General features: G+C 45.4%; 1 protein-coding gene and 1 long non-coding RNA gene across 6 annotated transcripts in view; one reads left to right on the top strand and one right to left on the bottom strand.

The window, feature by feature from the left end:
• Window positions 1-12,242, bottom strand: part of PTCH1 (patched 1) — an 86,384-nt gene extending 74,142 nt beyond the window's left edge. For 4 of the 5 annotated variants that reach the window (XR_006291109.1, XM_037901716.2, XM_043547280.1 and 1 more), the window contains exons 1-2: window positions 4,059-4,959; window positions 2,295-2,487 (exon numbers count right to left, since the gene is read on the bottom strand). Coding sequence is in view for 4 of the 5 variants with exons in the window: in XM_037901716.2 (XP_037757644.1) it covers window positions 2,295-2,487; window positions 4,059-4,451 (586 nt within the window). In the remaining variant the exon portion in view is untranslated. Of the gene's footprint in view, window positions 1-2,294; window positions 2,488-4,058; window positions 4,960-11,927 lie in introns of those variants that run through there. The other variant, XM_043547282.1, reaches the window with a different exon arrangement.
• On the top strand, window positions 3,210-25,525 carry LOC122465951. The gene is made up of 3 exons (XR_006291110.1): window positions 3,210-3,851; window positions 24,720-24,834; window positions 24,972-25,525. It is a non-coding gene; the product is annotated as an uncharacterized LOC122465951 (long non-coding RNA).
• The last annotated feature ends 752 nt before the right edge of the window (window positions 25,526-26,277 follow it).

Raw genomic sequence — 26,277 nt, 5'->3', positions numbered from 1 at the left:
TAATTTAAATTAAGAATATGCTCTTTCATCTTAATTAACTACCCTTTTCTGTAATCTAAGAATGCAGAGGTTTCCAAATTCAGAGTTTTAATAATATTTCACTGATATGAAAACTAAACTCAATAAAAGTGAAATTAGGTCAACTCTGTACAGCCACCTGTATTATGAATTAATATAGGCTATACAAATTCTGAGAGCTATTAAGTGAGTTTTTGCATTTGGGAAAATATTTTTTCCATGAAGCACCAATGACATGAAAAGAGGTCAAAGCAGAGACTAAATCAAATGGCTATTTTGTAAATTATATTTTTTCTAGAAAACCATGTTTCCATTTTTGGTCACACAGGAACTGCCAGTGCAGTAATCAGGGAGTTTCTTGGTATTAAACTGACAGGAAAAACAGGTGGCATGAGATGGAACCACAGTTCCTGATAGCTGGCTATTAGATATACCATAGTTAAGATACTAAATCACTGCATAATAGTGCAAACCAACATTATCAATTAAGTTTCCATCAGGAGGCAGAAGCGAAGGAGTGAAGAGAAGATTTTGAAACATTTCATTGAAAATGCCATAAGCGAATCTTGCAAAGAGTTAAGATACAAAACAATGTTAAAAAATTATTCAAACCCTATTCATGGATGTAGTAATTAGGGTAAACAGCTCTCCTAATGGACTACATTCATATCACAGCTTCTGAATGCACATCTCTAACTTTGGACACAATCCTGCTGTGTTCCTACTCAGCATGTCTGAATAGGGATTGCAGGATGGTCCCTCTATACTTAGAACAATTCTATTACTGTACAAAGACTATTCAGTTATCAACAAGTTCTTATCTTAAAAACAAAAAAGCTCACAAAATGCTGAATGGGTTTGCCACTGGAATAGAATGGGAATGGGTCAATGGGAATAGAATTGCCATGCTCTCCATCCATAAAGCAAGACAGGCTACTCCCATGGTCTGTTGATCCCTTTCCTTTCACTCAGTACTGCTTTCTCAACACACAGAGGGCCATTCAGCAGTGGTTACTTATGCAGTGCTCCATATTAATTTTTATGAGTCAGATACTGCTATAAGATGCTTTAACTTAAATCAAGAGTAACTATTGTGGTCAACGAGTTAGTGGGGATATACACCAACATAATCGAGGGCAGAATTTGAACCTAATCTAAGACTGTTTTATCAAAAAGAAAAAAATATGGGCTTGATTTTCTCCTCCCTGACAATGGTGTAAATCCAGACATCCCTTGACATCAGTGGAGTGACATGGTGGTAAAATCCACTAAACCTGAGAGAAGACTCAGGCCCCAAGGGGCTGCAGTGGGGGCTTTGGGTGCACAAGGACTGCAGGATGGGGCCCCCTTTATAGCCTACATTTTTTTAAAAAATGCACTAAACCGTACAAAATGGCTTAACCTTTAGCAAGTTCATCTAGGTAGCATTTCTACCCTGCTGATTAAACATGCTAGTGCAATGCAGATTAACCACCGCTGCAAAAACTCCGCTTGACTGAATTTGCTAGTCTCCTGCTTAAAAAACCCCCAACAACCTGGTTTTAATCTAAAAGAATTACCCCTCTCCCCAGCAGAGCTGGGCCCCCACCCGCTCGGGGACATTAATCTGCTTTGCAAACAATCCAACATGCGTTCCAGTCTGGGCTTCACTTTTTTTTTTTTTTTAAACCTTGAGACAAATGTTTTTTCCCCGCAGTTGAAAGCAGTCCAAAAAAACAGGACCACACACACACAGCCCCGCCGCGCTGCGCTGCTCTCGTCCCTCTGCGGCTGGGGAGGGCGCGCACACTCCCAAAATGGCGGAGGGGAGGGCTGCTCTCCGGACAGACTTTCCTTTCATGCTATTACAGCTGGGCGGGGGGGGGGACGGGGGACGGGACCCACCACCACCACAAAACAAACAAACCCCAAACAACACCCCCACCAGCACTGATTCTCCCCTCCCTGAAGACACACACACACACACACACACGGAGGTGGTACATCCCACAGTCTGTCCCTCCACCCAACACACACACTCCTTCCCAAAACCACCTAGCAAAACACGATCCACCAGACCAGATTACAGCACACTCTTTGTAGGTTCCACCTGGCTTCCACCCAAACTACTAAGCAACCCACAATTCCCCTCGCTGTGAGGAAGGTGGGGAGGGGGGTTAGGTGCATACTGGTATAGATCTGCATCAGTCAGTCCCTGGAAATGAGAGAAGTGGGGTGGGATAGAGGACAGAAGGGGTAAAAGGAAGAAAGTCACAAGAAGAGAGATCAAGTCTTACCTTCTACCCAGAGCTCCTCCACGTTGGTTTCGAGATTAGCTGCCCTTAATCCTACAGCGAAAGCCCCAAATATCAGGAGGCCAACAACCAAAAACTTTCCGCAGTTTTTTTGAATGTAACAGCCCAGTTTAAATAATAGTCTCTGAAACTTCGCTCTTAGCCACAACGGTGCTTTTCTTCCAGTAGCCTTCCCCTGCAAGGCAAGAAAAGGTTAGCAGTTAAACGCCTGGAAAAAACCACCCCCCCCCCCAAAGCACATACCTTTGGTGGGCTGGAGGGCAACCAGAAGCAAAACAATTATTAATGCATAAAGCTAAATAGCCTCACAGTGTCCAGTTGACTGGGAACAATAATACGACAGACTGTGCCATTAGAAAGACATCTCTGCTAAAGGTTTTACTCCATGACCCTGTTGAGCATCTCACGTGCACTGTAAGCAGCTGTATGGTCTAAGATGTGTATTTGCTGCTAATTCTCCTATTCATAAATCAATGCAGAGTTTTGGGATCACATCACTGCTTGAGATCCGTAAAATGATGCAGACAGTGCATGCTCCCTGGTCTGAGTAACTGATCGCAGCCTTCTTGTAATGAAGTCACCGCTATCAATTCAATTTGCAAAAATTCATTCATGCTAGCAAGATTTACAACACTAGGGGAGAAATAATCAATGCAGATGAATCGCACAGGCATGCCAAGAAAAAAAATCCCTTTCCTGTTCTTGTTACATCTCTACAGGGCTGAACGGGGGTTGTTGGTGGGGGAACGCTACTGTGTAACAATTTGTTGCCGTGTCCCTGATCCCAGCTCTCGGCACCAACTCTGTAGTAAATGCATGTTCCACGTGGTTAGCAGTGCTGTAAGATCATAAGCTTAATAGTAATTCATTTCCATAGAGTTTGGAGACGCTGTGTGATCTGAATTAGGAAGTAGAGCAGCCATCTGTAAGCTACGACAATATTTGTGAACGGAAGAGGGCAGCCACATGGATTTTTTCCCCCTTTCCCTTTACTGCAAAGCCTACAAATCTGCTCCCTGGAATGAAACGATCTCTGAAGAAAGGCAATGGCTCGATGTTGTTTACTTTGAACATTTTTTCCCTTGCAAAAGTAACAAGCGGGATTTGTGCGTGCGTGTGTGTGCGTGCGCCAGAGTCAAGTTTCCATGAATTTCCTGCACTTGGAGCATTTTAATATTAACAATAAAAGCAACGATCCAGGGGGACTCAATCTGACTTGCACGGCAGATTTAAGGTGGCAATTTGTTTACAACTTTCATTTTTCCTCCAGCCGCTGGGGGTAAACATTACAAACTTTCTCTACTACAGGATTTCTCTCTTAAGGAAGCCGCCACTCCACACTTATTGGAAAACGTAACAAAGCAAAACTTCGGCCAAAAAGAAGGGAACCATTGAAACTTTTCCCCGTTACAGCCTGGTGTTATAGAAGTTGAACGGAACTACAGAGGGATGGAGAGAAGCACAGCAAAGAAAGAGGCAAGAGACTAGGGAAAGAGAGGAGAGTGACCCACAAGGCAAAACACCGTGAAACTGTCCCGGGTAAGTTTAATGAGAAGAATCAAAAGCACAAACACACACCAGGGAAAATGTGTACAAGAAGGGAGGGAAGGCGGGCACGGGACTCACAGGCGTTGTTTCCCCTTTCTCCCAGCGTTTTATTGGTGGCAGTTTCATTTTCATCTCCCCTTTCCACCCCGGAGAAACTACCCTCGCCTCCCACAAAAATCTGGAAAGAGATTAATGCACCTTTGAAATCTGCTCCAAGGCAAAAGCTGCATCGCAGTAGCTTGGCCGCTGCAGATACTCCAGATCCGGCGCCGCGGCGCGTCTGTTCCCTCCGGTCCTTCTCCGCCTTCTGCTGCAGCTTCTCCCCGGCCGGTCGGGGTCTCTGCAGCAGCCACCGCCACCAGCACCGCTGCTGCTCTCCGGCTCCGAAACGTTAACAGCCGAGGCCATGTTGCCGCCGCCGGGACGGGGCTGCTGCCTCTGCTGCTGCTGTTGTTTTGGCGACCCACGGGCTGGGTCCTCTGTGATTCCCCGCAGCGCGCTGCGGCTTTGGGGCGATCCAGGGGGACGGGAGGGTTGCTGGGCTGCTGGCGCTTCTTTCCGCAGGCTGCTGCTGACAGACCACCTCTTCATACCGCGTTTGCTGCTGCTCCTCTTGCTGCTCCGGGCGAGTCAGACCCTGCGCCTTCCATTGCAACATTTCGCGATGATCCGGAGCTTTCTGGCGCTACCGCTTCCCACATCCAGTGCGTCTGCGAGCGGAGTGAGTGATTTGCCTTCCCCCCTTCGTTCCTCCGGCTTTAACTTTCTACTGCTCCTTTTGCAGCTTAAAGAAACCAGCCTCCCCCCCTTCCCCCTCTTGTCTTCCTCTGTGAAAGCAAAGCAAAGGAGCGCTGGAGCTTTTCTTGCTCTCAGTGGTGCTGCTGCTCTGTCTCGACGCGCTGTACCATTCTGTCTCAGCGCAGAGCTGTCTCTGACTCCCGGGGCTTTTCGGACTCCAGTCTCTCTCTCTCTCTGTATGTGTGTGTGTCTCTCTCTCTCCCTCTGTGCGTGTGCAGCGGCAAGCAGCAGTTCCTTGATTCAATAGATGAGATGAAGAAGAAAAAAAGAACTCTCTCCATTTGGATAAAGAGGAGGAGGAGTGAAACGGGGGGGGGGGGAGAGAAAGAGAGAGAGGAGAGAGAAAAAGACTTGAAATCCCGCCCCTGGGGCTGTCAGATGGCTTGGGTTTCTGGGATGCGATTGGCTCAAGCAGGGCAGAAATTACTCAGCAAACATGACTATTATTAGCTGCTTAGCAACAGCTCACCAAAGTAGAGAGACCACCCAGGCAGGCAACCCTTGTGTGTGCATCTCCAGCTTCAGGGGGAGCCTTAAAGAGATCCAGCCTTCTTTGCATGCAATACTTCCATTAAGGAATGCCTTCCCCCTTTCTTCTTCCTTTTCTTTTCAAGAAAGCTTTTATTTTTTACCAGACGCTTTTAGACAAACACACACACAGAATTTCCTTGCGATCAACATTCAAAAATATATTTTGCTTTAAAAAAAAAGTACTGCACAATTTCTGAAGTCCTTAAAAAAAAATCCTTTTAGAGGCACCTTGGCCTCAAGCTGCAACAAATACTGGGAGGTCCAAGTTGAATTCCCAGGCTTGCACAAATAATGACAGGGTGGTGGATACTGCGGTAGAAAGTGCCAGATTTCTCTCTTTTCTTTCTTAACTAAAGAGAGGACTTAGTTCCCTGCTAGAAAACAACCACTTACAATAAGAAAAACACAACGAAAACTTAATACTTAAATAAGGGATTTTAAACCTTGCAGTAGCTAGCTTGCTTCAACTTAGTGTTCACTCTTCCACTGAAATCTTAGGATAGTCAATTTAATACATTTTAAATGTAAAATTAATAAGATATAAAACCTGGCAACTGCTAAATACTTTTTTTACACTAAATGAATCGCTAGATTGTTTAATTTTTTGGCACCCGCTTCCCACCTTTCTGTTTATTTAAAATCAGCCATTCATTGATTTGAAATGTTATCTACGTTATAGGTACGATGCCAGCTCTACTGAATATACAGGCTTCGATGTTGAATTCATCGAAAACAATTGTGTTGTCTTTTAATTGTTTATACTAATAAACCTCGATGTTTTAGCTAATGTCAGAGATTGGTTTCCATGTACTGACTGGCAAGACAAAATTATAGCATAGTCGTAGTATTGACTTATTTTCATGATGCATTTAAAGGATCAACTCCTCTTGAATTGCGCAGATTCAGGGGTTGGTCTTTTCACTCTTTACTCACGCAGACTTCCCAATCCCACTGAAGTTAGTGGGAGCTCTGCCTGTGTAAGGAGGACAAGATCGAGTCTTAAAGCACTTTCCCCTTGCAAGGCTGCATTTAATTGTAGTTGGAGCAACAACAAGCTGCTTTTGGTGGCTTCAAGTACGAAAGTAGCGGGAGTTGGTTGACTGTGAAATGGGGAGTGTTGCTTTAAGGTGCACACGGTGTGTGTTCATTGAAAAAAAACAACCCTACTTTGAAAGAAAGGGGGAGGGGCGGGGAGGCGGGCCCCGAACTTTCACGTGACAGGCGGGCCCCGGGCGCGCGGGGCTGGGCTTTCCCTCCCATTACGGTGAGTATGGGGAGCTGCTGCTGTGTGCAGCCACAGTGCAAAGAGGCTGGCAGGGAATGCAAAAAGCAGGTACGAGACTATGCTGTGACGGAGCCAGTCAGGTCCGGGAGCGGGGGGGGGGAGATCAGTTCTTTAAGGCTGGGGAGGGGAATCAGTGCTCAGCCCCTAGTTCTGAGCTGCTGCACGGAGAAATGCCAGGCAAGCCATAGTACATTCCTAAAGGAGGTCTCCCCCTTTACGTTATCCAATACCATGCCGGGCTGACTACTACTGGCCAATAGCGAGGGGAAAGGAGACCTTTCCATTCAACTCTGCACAACATCTTGGGGATAGTCACGGGCTGCCGGCAGAGACAGACCCCCTTGAGTTATGCGCACAGCTCGCACACCAGAGACAAGGGGGTTCTTCTACGCAGTAGAGGTGGCTCTTCAGCTGAGGGTTTCCGCTGTTGGGGGTCTGGCCTGCTACACAGATGTTAACAAATGTGTGACAAGCTGGGCGCCCAAGCCCGCCTGCAAAATGCATGTTAAGTTTTGCAAAGAGATGTTCGCCAAGCACATGCCTGGTAGCTCTTGCTTGGGGACAGTATTTTAGACTGAGTACGAGCCCGGGGGAGATCTAACTGGAAAACGCGCTAAATGTAACAGCCTGCGAGATATAAATAAAGGAAAAGGGGGGGGGGGCATGTTTGGTGGAAAAATACAAACAAGTGAACAAAGCAAAAGCAGTTGAGCTAAATAAAGTGACAACAGAACTGGCTAGACACCTACTCAATTATAAAACCGAAAGCATGCGCAGCCTAAGGAAAATCTCTTAGTCTAGTGAATATAGCTATTGTGATAAAAATTAAGTAATAGCATTTAGTTGACAGGGGATTCCAAGGTCCTAACAGTCATTTGGTGATGTCACCAACATTTTGTTCAGACTTTTACTAATCTATTGTTGGTCTAAGGTCTGGAGGTGCTGACAACTTTTGAAAATCCGACCATGACTTATTACAGACTAGATTGTACATCGCCCAACTTCACAGGGGGCAGGGGTACATAAACTAGAAACAACCCATTTCAGCTGGAAACGGATTTATCCATTATATAGTTGATTCGTCTATTGCTCAGCAGTTACAGATTGAGAAAGTTAACTGTCCCCGTCTAATTAGAAATCAATACATTGAGGTATCAGTATAATGTTGCTACCATTCAGCCTGTGAAGTTTTGATGCTGGGGTGGGGGGTGAAGGAGTCCTGCAGACAAGCATTTTAGTTTCGTTTCACTTTAAAGAATAACATTCAGCTGGTTTAGATACATCAAAACCCTCAGATTTTCTCCTGTTGCCTCCTGTTTGATAGGCTAACTTTTCAGGATTTCACACAATCGCCCCATGCTCATAAATTCTTGCTACTGGTTCCAAAACTCAATGTGGAGACCCAAATTTAACTAGCACTATCTTAATCTCCTCTCTCTCCCTGTGGTCTGTTTTTTCATACACAAGAGATGAATTACTGCAGGGATCTAATTGGCCTTGTTTCTGTAATGTTTTTTAAAAAAGGAAGAAGTGTCAGTGTAAAAGTCTGTCTCAACTTGGGTGGTCAGAGCAGTGGCTGCCCCCAATTTGCCTCATTGCTGATGCATGCGATAATGTTGTTCCTAATCAATCTGCCCTTATTTACATTTGTAAGCATTGTTGGCTTTAATATGCATGCCCTGTGCATGTAACTGTGGCTCGACACCAGTTTTTTTTAACTTCCACAAATCACAAGGATCCCACAGATTTCATGTAGAGCTGGCTTTATGGATGAAGGAGAGCCTGCTAAGACGTGTGTTGGGGAGGCACATCTAGCCTGAAATCCTTTACACCAAGCCTTCCCATATGCATGTTCACTCCAGACTTGTATGGAAGAACCTCAGGACTTTGGACATATATGAATAACCTCCAGCTGGCCCTTCCTTTCTTAACAATGCTCTAAATTTTATATAATCTTCCATTGAAAGAGTGGAATTTTCAATATGAGCTCTAAAATGTAAGAGCTTTACAATTTCCAAATAAATTATGTATCAGCTCGAATAAATGTTAGTAATTAAATCGATTTTTAAAAAAGTTTTTCCAGCTTTTCAACCTCTTGTGGGCCACATCATAAAGAACGTTGCATTCACTGTAGCATCCGGTTACATTAACATAGACACGACACAAATAAAACACCTGCACTACAGATTGTTTGTTTGGATGTTATGAGACAGCGGAGCATTGGACTGCAGCAGAATAAACCCGACCTGTAATAAACTAAATTGCCTTTCGTTTTGTAGATTTTATTGGGTTTTGCCTCTCAGACACATAATCATGCTAGAGTATAGGTCTGTTTCTGGTCTGAAATCTCATGTATTAGTGATAGGCTGTCTCTTGCAACGACTAAGGCCACGAAGGTAACATTTCACACCACCGAACACATATTTTAATTCATTTGATAAGCTTCCCTCCCCCTCCCCCCTTTAAATAAACTCTTCGTTTTCACAGCTTCCAGTTGAACATCTTCCCATTTGTTCTTACAGGCGAGTGGTTGAAACAGATGCAGTGTAAAGACATTATGTAGGGAGACATTCTAAAAAGTGCCAGGGCTTGGGAAAGGACCAAGCAGCATGAATCAAACGCTGCTCTCTCCCACCCCCACCCTCATCCCCTCCTCAGGACTGTAAGAAAGGGAACTGCTCGAGCCAACTTGTCAAAACAATGCGGCTAATTACCCCTGATCTCCTTTAATGGAAAGCTGCTCCGCACGCCACAAAGGAGCAAATCTACAGCATAAACCCAGGAGCGCAGGCATTTCATCCGCAGAGAGCTGCGGAGAAATGTGCCACCAGAATCCCACAGACCTCTACATTCATCAAGATGCACAAGCAAGTACAGCAGGGTGGGCGGCCCAAGCCCTTCGGGAACTGGGAACCACACCAGCGGCAGTGGTAGCAACAGTCCCCCTGGCTCTAAAGCCTGGAGGAGATCCCAGCTGTAGCAAACCTTGTCAGCCTCTGCTAAAGGCTTTTTAGGTTTATAAACCAGCGTCGTTTTCAGAACGGATTCATTTTCTGGCAAAGCGTCCTGCCACTTACGTTACTTGAATGTGCACAGAGGGGGGAAAGTAACACCGAACAGTTTGTAGCCATTCTGGACAGCATCAGGGCTCTGTAACTATATATCTCAAGCCTTGCATTTGGCAGAAGGCAGGCCATTCATTTTCATGATCTCTGCCATCGGGTCTTGCGGGAAAAAAGCTGAGCTACACGATCCCTTTGACCCACTGCTGGAGCAACAAATTTATTAGAGATATAGGCGTGAGAAATGAAAAGGAAGTAAAACAATTCAGGCTCATTGTGTGTCTTTCTTTCATACTGCTAATCCGGTTTACACATCACGCCTACATGTCTCAATAGGGCTTTATACACTGTGGCAAAGGCAGAAGAAAATAAAAGGTGTGTGTGTGAGAGAGAGAGAGGAAGAGAGAGAGAGAGAAAAAAATAAAGATAAAACAGGGAAACCAAGACATTTTAATTCAGAGTGGGCTGCCTTGACAGTTTTCCATCTACCGGCTCTTGAAAGCAAATAGATTTTTAAAGGACCCTCCCCCTAAATGCTGATTCCTGTTCAAATATATTGTCAGATTATAATCTAGCTACACAATGACTCTAATAGCCCTAACCAGAAATTAGATACACCTATCAGCCTGGCGTTGAAATGATGTGAAAGACCCCCGATCTAGAATTGGTAAATGCTACTAGGCTAGAGGGTGGTAGATACCCACCTTAGCGCCAAACTTTATTTGTAATTATTCTGCAACACCAGACATTTTGCAGTCCTTTTTCCAGAAATGGGGCCACGTTCTGCAGTGCATACTCAGGCAAAATCTATTTAGAACATAGGTATATTATTGAATACACCTTGTTATGTAAAATCTGCATATGTTGTGTGCAGTAGGTTACTGGGGCAAAATACAAATAGCCCATTTTAATGCTATCCTGGGTTACTATCACTATCTTTTATGATGTCCGTTCCAAACTGGCACACATAGCCACAAGGAGTATGTGTTGTACTGGCATCAGAGATTGGCTCCACGGCTCCAATATGCTTATTTCATTGGAGCTAAAGCTATCTTGTCAGAGCTTTGTTGTCGCCTTTGAGTGATATATTGTATATATACAAGACACAGAACTGGTCCCAACACTCTAATCATAGGGTCAATGAATCCCTATTGGATAGTCCTATTTTTCAGCAATTTATAAATGGGCTATGACAATTTATTCTGAGCTGTAAGTCTAAAATACAAAATCTCATGGCTATAAGTATTTTAAAAGAATCTACTTTGCCTTCATTAAGTAAAAGAAATGCAAAGAAACAGGGTCTTCTTTTGGTCATAATTGTTATGTTACCAACAAATATTGGCTTCGCAGTTTACAATGCATGTTTGCATTCTGTGTTGTAGGCTGTTTCAGTAACACAAAATAGGACAAAATGCAAGAGGCTGAGATTCAGAACGGACAGACTACGGCTCTACATGAGTGACTTTCCGAAAGTGTTCTTACTAACCATCTTTACTTCAAAGGAGCAGCAAGGTTAATGCACAAAAAATGGCTAACTGAATTCCACAGATTAGATTTGACATCACAACCGCTCGAAAGGTTTGATGTGTGCTCCGAAATGTATCAGAGAGTAAAAAACCTGGAATGAGTCCACTAATAAGATATCTGACTTAAACTCCCCCAACACCTGCAAAAGAAATTCAGCGTCCTTAACTTCGCCCTTTCTGCAGTCCTCGTCCAGTCAAGACTCCCATTGGCTTTCCCCTGAGCAAAGAGTACAGGATATGGTCACATATGAGTTGCACTCACTAAGCACAACAGAGGGCGAGAGCTTCACGAGCTAGGATTTCCTTGTTCTCTCTATGTTTTAAACTAGACCTTTAATATCTGATCTGAGCCTATGACAAGACTGCAGAGACATATTAGTGTATAGGAAAGCTCTTTTATTCGAACGTGGTGCCCAACAATTACCATAGTCTCAGCAGGAAAATCATCTCTCTCTCTCTCTCCCTCTCCCCCTCGCCTGGATTCAGTATCCTAGAGGGGACTGATAAACGGAAACCAGGGTGGCGACCCTTCCAAGCGTGAAAATCGGATCCGAGAGACCCCCTCCCCATGAAATATCACTGATCAATTCCATCACCACCACCTGGCCCAGGGAAAGTAACGATTTGAGGGACCCTCCTATTTCGAGTATTATAACAGCTAGCCACATAAAGACTCCCCTGCCACAGAGCTGCCTTCCTCCTTTTACAGAAGCCAGGTTGCTCCCTCGATCCCCTTCCTCTTTCTGCTTCCCCTTCTAAGCTGACCCATCACAGTCAGATTGGTGCCATCTGCCATGATCTGACGCCCGAGAAGCAGGCACTTTCTTTCTAGTGTTTTTTACTGGAAAGATCAGCTTTTGCTTACCATCTTCCCCCTTCTCACGTGGAGCACCTCGCTGGGAGTTGGTGATCTGACGAGTTTTTTAAATTTCATTCAGAGCAGAGGCAGACTTTGAGGTTACATCAGTTTTTTCCTTCTTTCTTTCTTTTCCTTGCCCTCCCCACTTTTTTTTTTTTTTTTTTACAAAAGGAACTGAAAGTGTAAAAAAATAATCCTTCTAGGTTGCAGGCATTCTGCAGAGTGCTGGAAAGGCTCACAATTACATGCCTGTTTCTATTAAGCAGCTCCATCGTCCTCCATGTGGGTGGTCTGGCTCTCAATAGGCAGGACCTGTCAGGGTCACGTGATGAATCCGAAAACTTTACCCCTTTACAATAAACTCAAGGAAAGCAAAGTAAACTAAAGTAACGTGCTATCAGCAGAGCCCTCCTGGGTAAACAGGCAGCTCCCTGCTCCAGACCAGTTTTGCTCTCTGAGGCAAACTCATGAGACTGTCACTTCCCATGCCTGAAATGGACAAAGGACACAGGATCCTCTCTCTGTGTGTTCCTTTTAGACCAGTTTAGATCTTACAGACCATAGAGATCTTATTTAATCTTGTAAGTAGCTTGAGTTAGTTTCCTCCTCATCCTCAGGGTTTCCAGTTGAGAAAGAGCTAAGATGTGAGAGGTGCCAGGTGTTGGAATGCAGTCCCCCTTGTTAAAATAAATACATGGTTTAATGTATATGAAGAGAAAAGGGAATGAGAGTTTTCCTCTGCTTAAATGTTTACCATTCCGCACTGTGCTGGGTTTAAAAATGTTTGGTCATGCAAGATTTATGCCAATCCTTGACATTTTTGCTAGGGGTCATTAGGAAGTTATGTCTCCAAGGTGGTGAAACAGCACAAAGTCAGATGGTTAACCCACGAGAAACATGTCCGATTATTACTTTTATCAGATCAGAACACACCCAATGATATTTTAAAAAAGTAAATTGTCTTGTCTATTTCCCTATATAAACCCTGTAGATATTTACTGAGGATTTATAATGTTAAGATCTTGTAGGAGCTGTGTAATATTCAAAATATCGAAGTTGTTTTAAGAATCTCTCCAGTGTTACAGAGTGTTGCAGAGAATGAATGTAGAAGATCCCTCATTGAAGATATTTGGCATTTGGTTATGACAGATGTAAGATTTGTTTATTTTGACCAGCCACCACATTATACATTTAATTTGCTCACTAGAGCAGCATACTCATTATAAAATATGTACATAGGGTATCTGAAGTGTTAAACATGGACACCCCGACATAAGAAACCTTCCTGGCCAACTGTCAAGATTCCTTTATATATGTGTTAAATTTAGAAAATATGTTTAATACTTTTCATTGTGTTCAGTCATTCAATGAGATTTTTGAAGTTATAAATAATATTCTTCTAGTCTAGCAATCTACAAGCTCTATCACTCCTATTATAAAATGCCATTGTTTAGGTTAATTTGCATTTTTAGGGTCAGTACCATTAACTATTTCGGAGTTATATACAACAAGCTGGTAGGGAATATCCCTGTATCAGAAGGATTTAAATAACAGCTGTAGCTCACGAAAGCTTATGCTCAAATAAATTTGTTAGTCTCTAAGGTACCACAAGTACTCCTTTTCTTTTTGCGGATACAGACTAACACGGCTGCTACTCTGAAACCTGAGTTCTGTGCAGATCTTCATTTCAATAAATCAAGACAAGTCACACAAATAATGAACAACACAGACATTTTGCTCATGAAACAAATAATTTTTTTGTCATGAAAGAAGGCATCCACATTTATACTGTATTAGGCACCAAGAGGGGGAAGGGCATGGAAGAAAAAGTCTAATCGATTTTTTAAAGAGTGGATGACAAATATACCACTAGCTACAGCCTTACCACAAGGATAAATAATGGAGTTAGATGACCAAAGCAGAAGACAACATGATGGTACATAGATTCACTGACTCATAGATTATAAAGACAGAAGGGACCATAGTTATCATCTGGACAGACCTCCTGTATAACACACCAGCCATGACTTAATTCCTGTTTGAACTGGAGCATATCTTTTAGAAAAAATCCAAGCTTGGTTTTAAAATTTCCAATAATGGAGAATCCACCACAACCCTTGTGTAAACATGTAGGCGTGTGTGGCCCTCCCTTGCTGTCAATCTCTGAGGGAGGCCATGCCTATTGGCTGTCACGCCTCTGGAATAGCAGTTTTAGACAAGGGGGAGGTTAGCAGTATCGGGGCTCAATCCCTCTGGCGCAGCCAAGCAGCGAATGGTCCAGGGGCCCAAGCCCTCAGACAGGGCAGGCACCAACAGTCTAAAGCCCAATACTCAGGCAGGACAGAGTCAGGCAGAGTCTGGGAACCAAGGCCCTCAGACAGGGCAGGGTACTGAGCACACTCTCGGGCCCCAATCCTCAAGCAGGGCAGACCAGTGAATAATCCAGAGACCTCTGCCCGCACACAGGGTGGGGTAGCAGCAATCTAGGGCTCCAGCAGGACAGAGCAGGGAATAACAGTGGTTGGGGCTGGATGATCCTAGATTGCCTGGATTTTTCTGATTAGGGGGCATAGCTTGCCTTGCCCCAAGGTGTATCCCAGGTATGTTGTTTCCTGCCACCCAATCCAGCACTTTTTGGGGTTTGCGGTGAGACCTGCCCCTAAGAGTTCTCAACATGGCTGCTACCTGATTCAGGGGCTTTGCGGTGAGACCTGCCCCTAAGAGTTCTCAACATGGCTGCTACCTGATTCAGGTGGCCCTTCCAGTGGCAACTGTTTATTAGGTGATCCAGGTATGCCGCGGCATACTCAATGTGGTGCCGCAGCAGCTGGTCCATTAAGTTCTGGAACGTTGTGGGGGCCCCATGGAGACAAAAGGGCATCTTGGTAAACTGGTAGAGCCCGCTAGGGGTGGCGAAGGCTGTCTTTTCCTTCAAGCCAGGCTCCAGTGGGATCTGCCAGTACCCCTTTGTTAAATCAAGGGTGGTAATATATTGTCCCTCTCCCAGGCAGTCAAGGAGCTTGTCTACCCATGGCCTGGGGTATGCATCATATCAGGAAATCGCATTGACCCTCCAGAAGTTGATACAGAACCGATGGGGACGAGCACGATAGGACTCCACCTCTTGCTGGAGGATCGCTAAATGACTGAGTTCCAACATAGCTTGGACCTCCTGTTCCACTGTTTCCCGCATGTGGTGCAGAAGCAGCTGGATTCCATGGACAATCTCTCCAGGTTTGTTGCAGATGATGTGGCAGACCTGGGTAGTCTTCCCCAGCATGGCTGTGAAAGTCCTAGGGAAAGCCTCAATGAGACACCAGGCTTGCTTCAGCTGTTCTTCTGAGAGTGTATCCCCAAGCAGGGCTGTCTTGGGTTCCGTTTCCACGGGGGCCTGTAGCCCCAATTTGGATTCTGGGGGGTACGGGTGATCAATAGCCCTTCCCTTTCATGCTAGGGTTTCAGAAGATTAACATGGTAAATTCTTTTTCCAGTTGGGCTGTCGGACCTCATAGTTGATGGGGCCCGTCTGGCGGATTACCTCATACAGACCCTGACAGAGAGCTAGCACTTTTGACTCCTCAGAGAGGAACAGTACGAGGACTCAATCTCCCAGTTTGAAAGTCCGCACTCGTGTACCCCAATTATATCCTCTTGCCTGGGCTCCTTGGGTGGCTCAGAGGTTATCTTTCACGAGGGCCCCAGCCTGAGCCAGGTGTTCTTGGAGCTGTATATGTATTTGAAGTAACCCCTCAGACTGGGACAGGGTCTGCTCCCATGTCTTCCTCATGAGATCTAGCAATCCCCGCAGCTGGCGGCCATATAACAATTTGAATGGAGAAAATTTAGTGGAGACCTGCGGCACTTCCCAAATGGCAAGTAACAGGAGAGGAAGAAGCTGGTCCCAGCAGCGAAGTTCTTCTGGGGGAAACTTCCGGAGTACGCTTTTTAATGATCGGTTGAACCACTCAACCAAACCATCCATTTGTGGATGGTTTATGGATGTCCAGCATATTTTGATCCCCTGGAGGCTGCAAACCTCTTGGAGGAGTCGGGATGTAAAATTCGTGCCCTAGTCCATGAGGATCTTACGGGGCAGGCCAACCTGAGTGAAGATCTTTAGGAGTTCTGCTGCAATTACCCGGGCGGTGGCACTCCTTAGGGCCACGGCCTTGGGGAAGTGAGTGGCATAGTGCACTATCACAAGGCTGTATTGGAAGCCCATGCCACTTTTAGCGAGGGGCCCCACCAAGTCCATGGTCACCCTTTCAAAGGGCATGCCCACCAGTGGGAGGGGAACCAGGGAGGTTTTCAGTATCCCCACAGGTACCAACATTTGGCACTCCAGGCATGGGGTGCAGTAGTCTTTAATGGGCCAGTGTACACCTGGCCAGAAAATCCAGGCCAGTATCCGGGCTAGGGTCTTTTCTGGACCCAAATGGCTGGTGACTGGGACGTCATGGGCCAGCTGTAACACAGGCTGCTGATGGCAGCAGGGAAACAGTAGTTGGGACTGGGGCTCCTGGGGCTCACTCACCTCGGTATAGCCAGTCTCAGGTGAGCTCGAAGCAGGGCCACTGAGTGGCCTGCTGTGGGTCCACAGCCACATCATCCACGTAGGCCAGTTGCTCATATGCATTGCTCAGCATGGGGTCGTCTTTTTGGTCCTAGCAGAAGTCCGTTGCCATGTCTAGTCTGACGTCTCCTCCCTCGGGTTGGGTTGGTGCATCGTCTTTCACAGCGACCCAATCCTCCGGTGGGGATGGTTGATCACCGGGGTCTGGTTTGCAAGGGTCCACCTCCATGTCATCAAGGTCACTCCCTCAAGGTCCTCTAGACCTGGTTCCTCCATTTTTCTCGTCAGGGTTATCCCCCTCAAGAGCCATCTGGGTGGAAGTTCCTTGGAGGCCACCAGTTTGTAGGACCCGGGAGAACTCAGGACAGTCTCGGCCAAGGATGACAGGATAGAGCAACACTGGGGCAGTGTCCACCTCAAACCGGTCACTGTCAATGCCACCTGGGCCGTGGAATATACCTTTATATCCCCATGGATGCAGCGGAGGCTGATCTAACCTAGTATTTGGTCGGGGGAAGGGATCAGCCACCTGCATACTAAAGTCTGTCCGCATCCCGAGTCAATGAGGACTTCCAGGAGTTGTTTGCCCAAGGCCATCGAGACCGTCATCTTAGGGCCAAGATGTCAACAGGCACAGGTCTCTCCGGTGCAAACCTGGCCATAGGAGCAGATCCTCACAGGCCCCTCACTTTGTAACAGCCCAAACTGGTTGTCGTTGAAAGGCAGGCCCAGACTCGCAGTTGGCTGAGGGATGAAGGACAGCGCTGTGCGGCAGGGGCTTCCTGCCACCAAGAAGTGCTCCATCAACCATACTGCTGCAGACAGAGTGGGGGTGGGGGGCGATGCCACATGACCCAGGCTCAGCCTTGCGCCCCCAATCGTTGTAATAGTCGCTGATGCTGCTGGAGCAGAGCAGCTTGTTGTCGCTGCTGGTTCCTGGCCTACCATCTCACCAGCTGGTCCCAATCCATGGTAGCCTCCACTGGGGGTGGGTTAAGAACCGGCACAGTCCCCCTTAGGTTCTGGGGGGCAGGTGTTACCCATGTTTTCCACCACATGTAAACATGTGGTTGCCCTCCCTCACTGTCAGTCTCCAAGGGAGGCCAAACCTCTTGGCTGTCATGCCCCTGGAAATAACAGTCTTAGACAAGGGGGAAGTTAGCAGTCTCAGGGCTCAATCTCTCCGGCGGAGTCGAGCAGTGCGTGGTCTAGGGGCCCAAGCCCTCAGACAGGGCACGGCATCAACAGTCTAAAGCCCAACCCTCAGGCAGGACAGAGCCAGGTATAGTCTGGGAACCCAGGCCCTCAGACAGGGCAGGGTACTGGCCACACTCTAGGACCCCAATCCTCAGGCAGGGCAGACCAGTGAATAATCTGGGGACCCCAGCCCGCACACAGGGTGGGGTACTATTAGTCTAGGGCTCCAGCCCTCAGGCAGGGGCAAGCACCCAACACATGCCACTTGGGCCGTGAAATACACCTTTACAACCCCAGGGATGCAGCAGAGGCTGATCTAACCTCAGATTTGGTCGGGGGAAGGGATCAGCAGAGGGAGTCCAGGCAGAGGGTAGACTCCCACAGGCCTCCTGGCTGAAAGCAGGGTGGCTGGGGACAGGGCCGTCCCTAGCAATACCAGGGCCCTATGCAGCCCCCTGTGGGCCCCCCGCAGGGGTGTGTGGGTCCCCAGGCCTCTGTGGGGGGGACTGGCTCCAGGCCTCCATGGGGGGGGGCTGGCTTGGGGGGTAGGGGGAAACCATCCCCCAGCACTCACCAGCGGCTGGGTCACTGCACTTCCCGCTGCCGGTGAGTGCAGGCCCGGCCCTGCTCTGCTGCAGTCCTCAAGGGAGCGTGGGTGGAGCAGGGGCAGGGGCTTTGGGGAAGGGGTGGAGTGAGGGCAGGGTTGGGGCAAGGCAGGGGTGGGAAGACGTGGGGCTTGGGTGGGGGCCACGGGGAAGAGGTGGGGCAGGGGCTGGAGCAGCACACAGCTGCGCAGGGCACCAGGAAATTTGGTGCCCCAAATTTCCTGCTGCCCTATGCATCTGCATACTTTGCGTATGGGTAGGGACAACCCTAGTTGGAGATAGGGGGACACAGGCATACCCAACTCCACTGCATCCCAGCCATGGCCCTGATGGTGGCAGAGTGGTCTGCCACTGGGTCAGCGGGGATCCAGCCACAACACGCTGAACTGGACTCAGGCAACAATCCAGCTGGACCATAGTCAGGCCGTACCTGGGTCTCTGGGTTGTCCTCCGTCTCCCCTGGGTACACTGCAAGCAGTAATCCCAGCCGCTCCTCAGCATCAGGTGTGTCTGGTAGCTCAGGCAGTTTGGATGAGTCCTCAGCAGGTTTAGGCTCCAGGAGCAGGGTGGAAGCATCTGCCTCCTTCAGTGGCTTCCCCTCAACTGAGCTACAGGGCCTGTCTTTTATACTTCCTGTTCCTGTCTCGCACCTCGGCTTTTGGTGTGGCAGGCGTGGCTGTCCGGGTTCTGCCCTCCAGGGGGCGTCTGGCCCTCCCTCACTGTCAATCTCTGAGGGGGGCTATGCCTGTCTGCTACACCTTGGAAAATCTTTCCAATGGTTAAGCAACTCTTATTTTCAGAGTATATTGTCACCACAGAGCCCTGCTGTGAAGTTGCATGCCTAGGCAGGTAGCCCCAAGAATTTTTTTTTTTTTAGTGGTAGGAGGCAGAACAATAGAATAGTCATTGAGAGAAATAAAATGAATTGGGCAACTATCATGCTAAGAAAGAAGAAAAGGAGGAATGTAGAATAGTTCAGTGTATTTGTGGAAGAAAGATAGAAAGAGGACAAACACCTTAGAAACCGAGTGGCTGCTATGACTGGGGCCCCTTTCTCAACTACATGTCATCAGTGATGGTGTGTGAGAGGCCCCAAGGGATACTGCTGACTAGAAGGTTTCCAGCCTGCATGTCAGCGATAGCCATCTCCATAGAATGGGGATCCATATAGCAATGTTCAAGAAGTCATTTCCCCTTTTGTTCTTTTGAAAAGAACATGACAATATTTATTTGTCCTGGTACCCATCATGTTCTCTGTGATTTTCAAAGATGAATTACATTTATTAGTGTACATTTATTATTACATTTATTAATTCAGTGAATTACATTTATTAGTTATTCTCATGAAGAGTCAGTCTAATTTGCACAGAACCTAGATGTGATATATTTTTTCAAGTATTTTCTTACCTGCTTTTTATTACCAGCTAAAATTGCAAGGTATTTGTTATTTCTTAATTCTTTATTTTACTTCTTCTCTGCTGTTTATTCTTGCAGAGGAGTAAGAAGCAAATCAAGAGAGTGTTGATGAGGATGTACTTGAAATACCTACATAATTTTTTTAATCTAAAAATTAATCTGCGCTCTTTTCCATATCTTCTCCTTTTGATGACCCAAGGAGCTTTTAAGAGTTGTTGGGAAGGCTTACAGAGGCCTTGGACATGAAGGTTTTAGGGATACATGAGAATGCACACTTCTTTGTCATCTTGCCATCTAGGAACTCAGAATAGGTTGCTATCTCCATAAATAAGGGTGTTTTGGAATGGCAAAGGATCTCAAACTCACTCTGGCAATAATCCCATACATTTCAGAACGGGTATAGTGTCTTGACCAAGTGCAGAGGTCTTCAAACTTTCAAAAACAATTCTAGTGTACTCATAAAGTGATCACAATGATACTTTTCTTGCGACAGTTATAAAATATAAGTTATAACTGACCCCTAACTACAACCTTAACCATGGAACTGTTATTGAGTGCCTCCATTCAGGATAATGACATCTAACCCCAAATCACCAGGACTATTTTTTCATACTTCGGAGAACAAACCAACAAACCGGTGAAGGCCATTCTACAAGAAATCCATCATTACACACAACTAAAACCACACAAATCGGAACTGAAACCATCATCTTTTACCTCTGAGAACACAAGCCCTTAATGCCTGAGCTAAATGGAAAAAACTTTTCAAAGCAAAGAAGTATAGGGGAGCCCTTATATTCTCTGTAAGGTACAGCTGTAATTTTAAGCATCTCCAGCTGCTGTTGGAAAAGAGTAGACAATACTTCTCCATCTTTTTACAGTATTCAACAGCTGCAAAATCTTATGAATTTCTCATTGATTCTAACTGGCAGTATCTTGCAATGTAATGTTAATAAAGCTTTGGGGGAAATTTGCCTTTGACCATCATTAGGTCAAGTAATCCAGAAAGAGACAATTTAAATTTTTAAGTCTATCTCTGTAAGGCCCCATTAGAACCAAAGCTTTGTTAATCTTTTAAGGGATCTATAAGATCAGTGACCTAATTTAAAGATACTGCTAACATCAGAGTCTTAGTTTAAGGGTACTATGAAGATTAATAAGAGATGAGTGTTGTTGGAGTCTTGTTTGTAGCAGCCCCCCCCCAAAATACCCTCCCCCCATATTAATAGAGGCCAGATGCTAAAACAATATGAATTGACATAGTTCAATTGAAGTCAACAGAGGCATGCTGATCACAGTGATGGTAGAAAGTGTGAGGACAAGGAATATTTGGAGTAGTGAAATGCAGGAGATGGGCAGCATCCCAGTGGCTCTGAGATTTGTAGCTGCAGAGTGGATTTTTTGTGAAGAATGGTTCCTTTGACAGGCCCACATTTTGGGCACAAGGCTTTGGAGCAGGCAGCTCATGAAGCACTGAGGACCTGGACTCATCCTGAAAGAAGAAAAAGAAGCATCATTGTGAATCTGAGTGGTTGTTGGGGTGTTTTTTGGAACCCCCAAAATATAGACTCACCATGGACCTGATAGTACGTTAGTCCTGAGTGAGGGCATGGAGCAGATGAAGATTAGTGCAGAGGATATCTCAGGAAAGATTATATCAGTTCCTACACAGCTGCTCCTTTGGCACTGTTCTTTCAGACCCATGTTCATTTCTCAGAGTCATAAGGATTTGAAACTTGGTTCTCATGCATGGGGATTGTTCTTTCCTTTCCTGTTATTCTGAGTTATGGCCTTCACTCATCCTCCTTCCAGGTTTGCCAACTGGAGGGAATATGACCTCTTCAGTTCTGAAGCTTGTCACAGCTATTCTTACTGCTATCTGGGATACAGTCTGAAGGTAATTTTGAGGGTCCTTAGATTCTGTTACAGAATCTTCTAGGGATAATGGGGTTGGCACAAGTTCTATATAGGAGCCTCTGGGGTCTACTGGATCTTATACCTTTTCTCTCTGAGCCTCCTCTATGTCTTGGGTCCAACCCTCTCCAGTGTTACCACCTTCTGATTCTTGGTCTTGTTGGCCAATGTGGGACACCACTCTTTCATTTAGCCAGCAGTTGAGAGGTAGATATCCCAGCTCTCCCAAGGCTTTGCTGACACTGGCTGAATCTCCCAGACTTCCTAAGGAGGGGTCATTTTCTTTGAACAATGCTTCCTTGGTTCCTCGTTGTGAGGCAGAGGCCTCTAAAAAAAGAGAAGGAATTTTTAAAAACAAAGCTGAAAGATGTAAATAGACATGATCACCCCTATGTACCATCTTCATCATCCTGAGATGAGAATATGGGGTGTTGTTCAAAATCACATACTGAGGATTTTCAAAGTTTCAAACCTCTGCTGACTTCTAGGCCCTGGATACAGAATGATTAGCAATCCAACAGACGTTACATCTCCTTTTCTATATTTTGGAGTTAAAACCTTATATAATGCAATGCACCATTTAAACCGTAAGGCTTTGCAGAAATTCTCACCAACAAAAGTCTTCTGGAGCCTCTTAGGGACCTTTGGCTCCTGTCTGCCTCTCTTATACCTGCATACCAAAAGGTAAGCTACACCAAATGCCTTAACACAGCTTTCAAGCATTTCTACAGCCACACAACATGTAGGTCACTAGTATCTCAGATGACCATGAGAGTGCAAGTTCAGGAAGGAATCTTAGATCCACACCTCTTGACAAACATCCCGAAAGAATAGACTTGTCTTGGAGGACAGCTCCTCATTAGTGACGCTGTAGTTTAGAGGTGCTAATTACCATCAAGATATGATTGTATCTCTTGAGATAGTTCCTTGCTCTATTAGATAGTCTACCAGATAAGGCAGAGGCTAAGTCCATTGGAGAAGAGGGATAGCGAGGTATGTGTGTGGTGCTTCTGATACAGCAACTCACATCGTTCTTTCTGTGCTTCCCTGCAGATGCACAGAGAGGCTTAAGAGTTACTCTTTGCCTGAGAATTTTCACACTAAGATGGATGATTTTCCTTTTGAACAGCCTCATTTCTTCAGTGACATATCTGAAGATGCTCTAGAAAAACCAAGAGGCGCCAAGTCAGTTTTGAGGTCCATTGGATTAGCTCAGCCTTCATATTAGACAAGATCTATCCCCATTAGTTATCACCATAAGGCTTCCTCATACCATCTTCATACAGTTTGCAGTTAAACTGTTGATTTCATAATCTGTAGAGTTGGCACTCTCAGTTATCCAAAAATTATCTCGGGATAATCGAGGTTGTGCTGTATTTCTAAGCATATTGTACATTTGCTCCTTCCTATGCTTAAATTAAAAGATTCTTGTGGACCTGTATAAGCCATCATTTCTTTGGCTTGCTAGTGGGATGTGCTCACAGCCTATGATTGTGCATGGTTATTGATTCCTGGGAGGATTTAGGTTTTGTACATGTTAAATAGTTGGTATTTCTAGAAATTTCTGGAGGCATCATCCCTTGTGTACTATCAGGATAACCTCAAAGTGGAAGCACTGCCAACTTCATCAAGAACTTCTCAGAAGGGGACAAAAAACATAAATGCTCCCATCATCACACACTGGCCTTTGCTTTTGTTAAGACAGCGGAATATTACACAAAGATACTAGCAACTCCTCCTCCCCGTTGCTTAATTGGACTAATATCAGGGGGAAAATAATCTTTTAACCTTTATGGGTGATTGCTTCGGTAAAGTAGTACACAAGCAGCACAATGCGTTTGTCTCTCATGTCTGATAGGACAATCATACATGTATTACCCAGCCCTTTTCCTTTAAGGGGTTTCCTCTGAAGACATCTTATGTTTTTTTTCAGCATACTGTAAACTGGATCTTCCTTCATGTCTGTATATATTGGGAGCAAGTTTCTCACTGAGGTGATCAGTGGACTCTATTTGCCAATTTAAGAAAGTTCTTTATATTTCACCCTCCATTTTAATGTTCAGGTTGGTCCATATATCCACCTATTCTACAGACACACTCCATTTTATTAAAGTGAAGTTATACACGAATTGAAAGGTGACTCTGTAGAAACAATATTGCAGGGTGCCATGTCTATTGTCTCTCAACGATTACATATCAAAATTGCTCAGTCTATGAGTGAAGAGACGTTTAAAATGACAGCCCTGCAAAATCCACCCAGGCTGGGTTCTTTCCTTCTCATGTTTCTTCACCAATAATAATGATTCTGCAATTAGAATTTAGTTAATAGTGTCTGATACTATGCAAGCCAAAACAGAATCTCTCTTATTTTCTCCTAACTGTAGTGGGTTTGTGGTAGTAAGAGAAGTGAAAAGTAATAAAACATACTTTTGTCACTACAATAAGCATTGCGTGCATGGGGAAAAGATCTGTCACTTTTCTGACCAAAACTGAATTTTAATAATTTAAATAGCACAGATTGTTCACACATTTCTGCACATAGAAAGGCAGTGCTATCTTTTACCACTTCCACCCACCCCATCCATCCATCAATAACAGTTTATACCAGTCTCCACTGTGTGCAGTAATGATTAAAGTACTCTGCATGTACATGGAGTACTTTTTTTATTGCCTCTCTTTGTATTGTTCATTCACATTAACTATGCCCATAATATCAACGGGAAACAATGAGAGCAGACTGGTGATATCAAAGACAGTGCTAACTGAGTCACATGTCCCAGTTGACTGAAGGAACTCTTGTTTGTTCTTTTTATACTTATTCAGAAGCATTTCAGTAGCAGAAAAATAGTGGATCAAGATTTTTAAATTGTCCCACTGCACTTTTTCCATAGTAAAGTACAGATTACTTCACACGAGGTAGTAATTAAAGAATGTGGATTGGAACCTCCAGGATTTACATCCATGGTGTTCATCAATACGTATTAATCCCAGTCCCTGTCTATTTTAATATATATTTTGGACAATGCAGTTTGTACATCTTACCAGCATTCCATGGAAACACTATAAGAATTTGAGCATTACCTTTTCTTTTAGATGACTACATTCTCTGTTCATGTCTAAGACCCCATAGGGGAACAGAAGTGTGAGGATATACTGATTGTTTGCAGTATTGTATCCTGGGAACCAGCATGGCTATGAGAGAGACAAGGTAGGTGAGGTAATATCTTTTATTGGATCAACTTCTCTTGAACATACTGATGGCACTTTGAAGCTCTCCGAATGGGAAAACTGAAGGGTCATGTGAATATTGAAACACGGAAAATAAAATGTTTGTTTTATTTTTAGGTGAAAGGTAAAGTATGATCTCATGGACAAAATTCTGCCCTTGTCTTTGTGACGGTGAAGGCTCCTTTCATAGTGGAACCAGGCTGGCTCAACTGCACAAGAAGAGGGGAAGGAAGGATTCCAGTCAGCCCTACAAGGAACAACGATAACCCCATCTAGTATGGAGCTCAGCTCTGTGGGCCCCACTGGGCAACAATGTGCAGGAATGATTGGGAGTGGGATCTAGACAGGCCAGGTAGGGTTGGAGTGGGGCCAGGGATCTGAGAAGAAGGGCTATTTGCACTGGGCTCCATTATGGTGTTGCCACTAGCCCTGCATTAGGGACAGTGTGTTGCTGCACTACTCCTGCAGCAACACAAGTGGGAGATTGTGACTCAGAGGTTTACAGTGTCCCTCCCTCTCCCCACACTATTCTGGGGAGGGAGAATGCTGTGCTGCGTCTGTATTCAGCATGAAATATGCACACCAAGGTGGTGGCATAACTGCACTGATGGGTGCACTGCAAGGCTGATCCAAGGGTTTGCCCACTCCCCACCCCCTCCTGCCCACCTGTAGAAGGAGGAAATGAGTGGCTCTGTGGAGCCAGCATTCCCCTCGTGTACTACTACATGTGATGTAGGTGTCACAGTTCAGGGCAACTGCACCCAGAGGTGGTGCGAGCCCATTGAGGGACCTTAGCAGGATTTTTTTGCCCCCCAACACATAATAAAAAGCAAATAGGGGTCTCCTTGAGTGGCTTGGGGCCCTAAGCAATTGCTTAGTCTGCTTATGCCTACCACCGGCTGTGATTCCCCCTCTATGAGCCAGCAAGGGCACACACACTCTAGGCTTCAGGCTTCTCAGCCATCACCTCTCTTGGTTGGAGACATGTCTCTCTCTCCCTCTTGACCAGGGATTTTCATGCTTTACAGTTCCCTGACTATGCTGTGATATCCCCAGCAAAGGACAGACCTAAAAAGTCCCCTATTTTGGCTTCTTTTCAGAGATAAACAGTGTAATTTCCCACAGTTATTAGTTAGCACATAGCTCTTTCTAAGCAAGCACTTTTATCCATAAAGGTGAAAGCATTACAGAAAAAACACATTAAAAACAATAAAAGAACCTACAAACATGCTAATAAGCTTACGAGAAATCACCCCGGCACCAGCAAGGCCTCTGGTTGGTGATTAATCCTTCAAACACACACAGGGGTGAAGTCACCAGTTAACAGCTTTTGCTCAGAACTAGCACCCTCATGGCTCTGTGAGTCATTCTTTTAACCTGTTTGGGTCTTTGAAGCCACTGTGAATAGGTAATCAGCCAGTCT

The sequence above is a fragment of the Chelonia mydas genome, chromosome 5 (assembly GCF_015237465.2).
Source record: "Chelonia mydas isolate rCheMyd1 chromosome 5, rCheMyd1.pri.v2, whole genome shotgun sequence".
Classification (NCBI taxonomy): domain Eukaryota; kingdom Metazoa; phylum Chordata; order Testudines; family Cheloniidae; genus Chelonia; species Chelonia mydas.
This window is presented reverse-complemented; position numbering and strand designations above follow the sequence as displayed.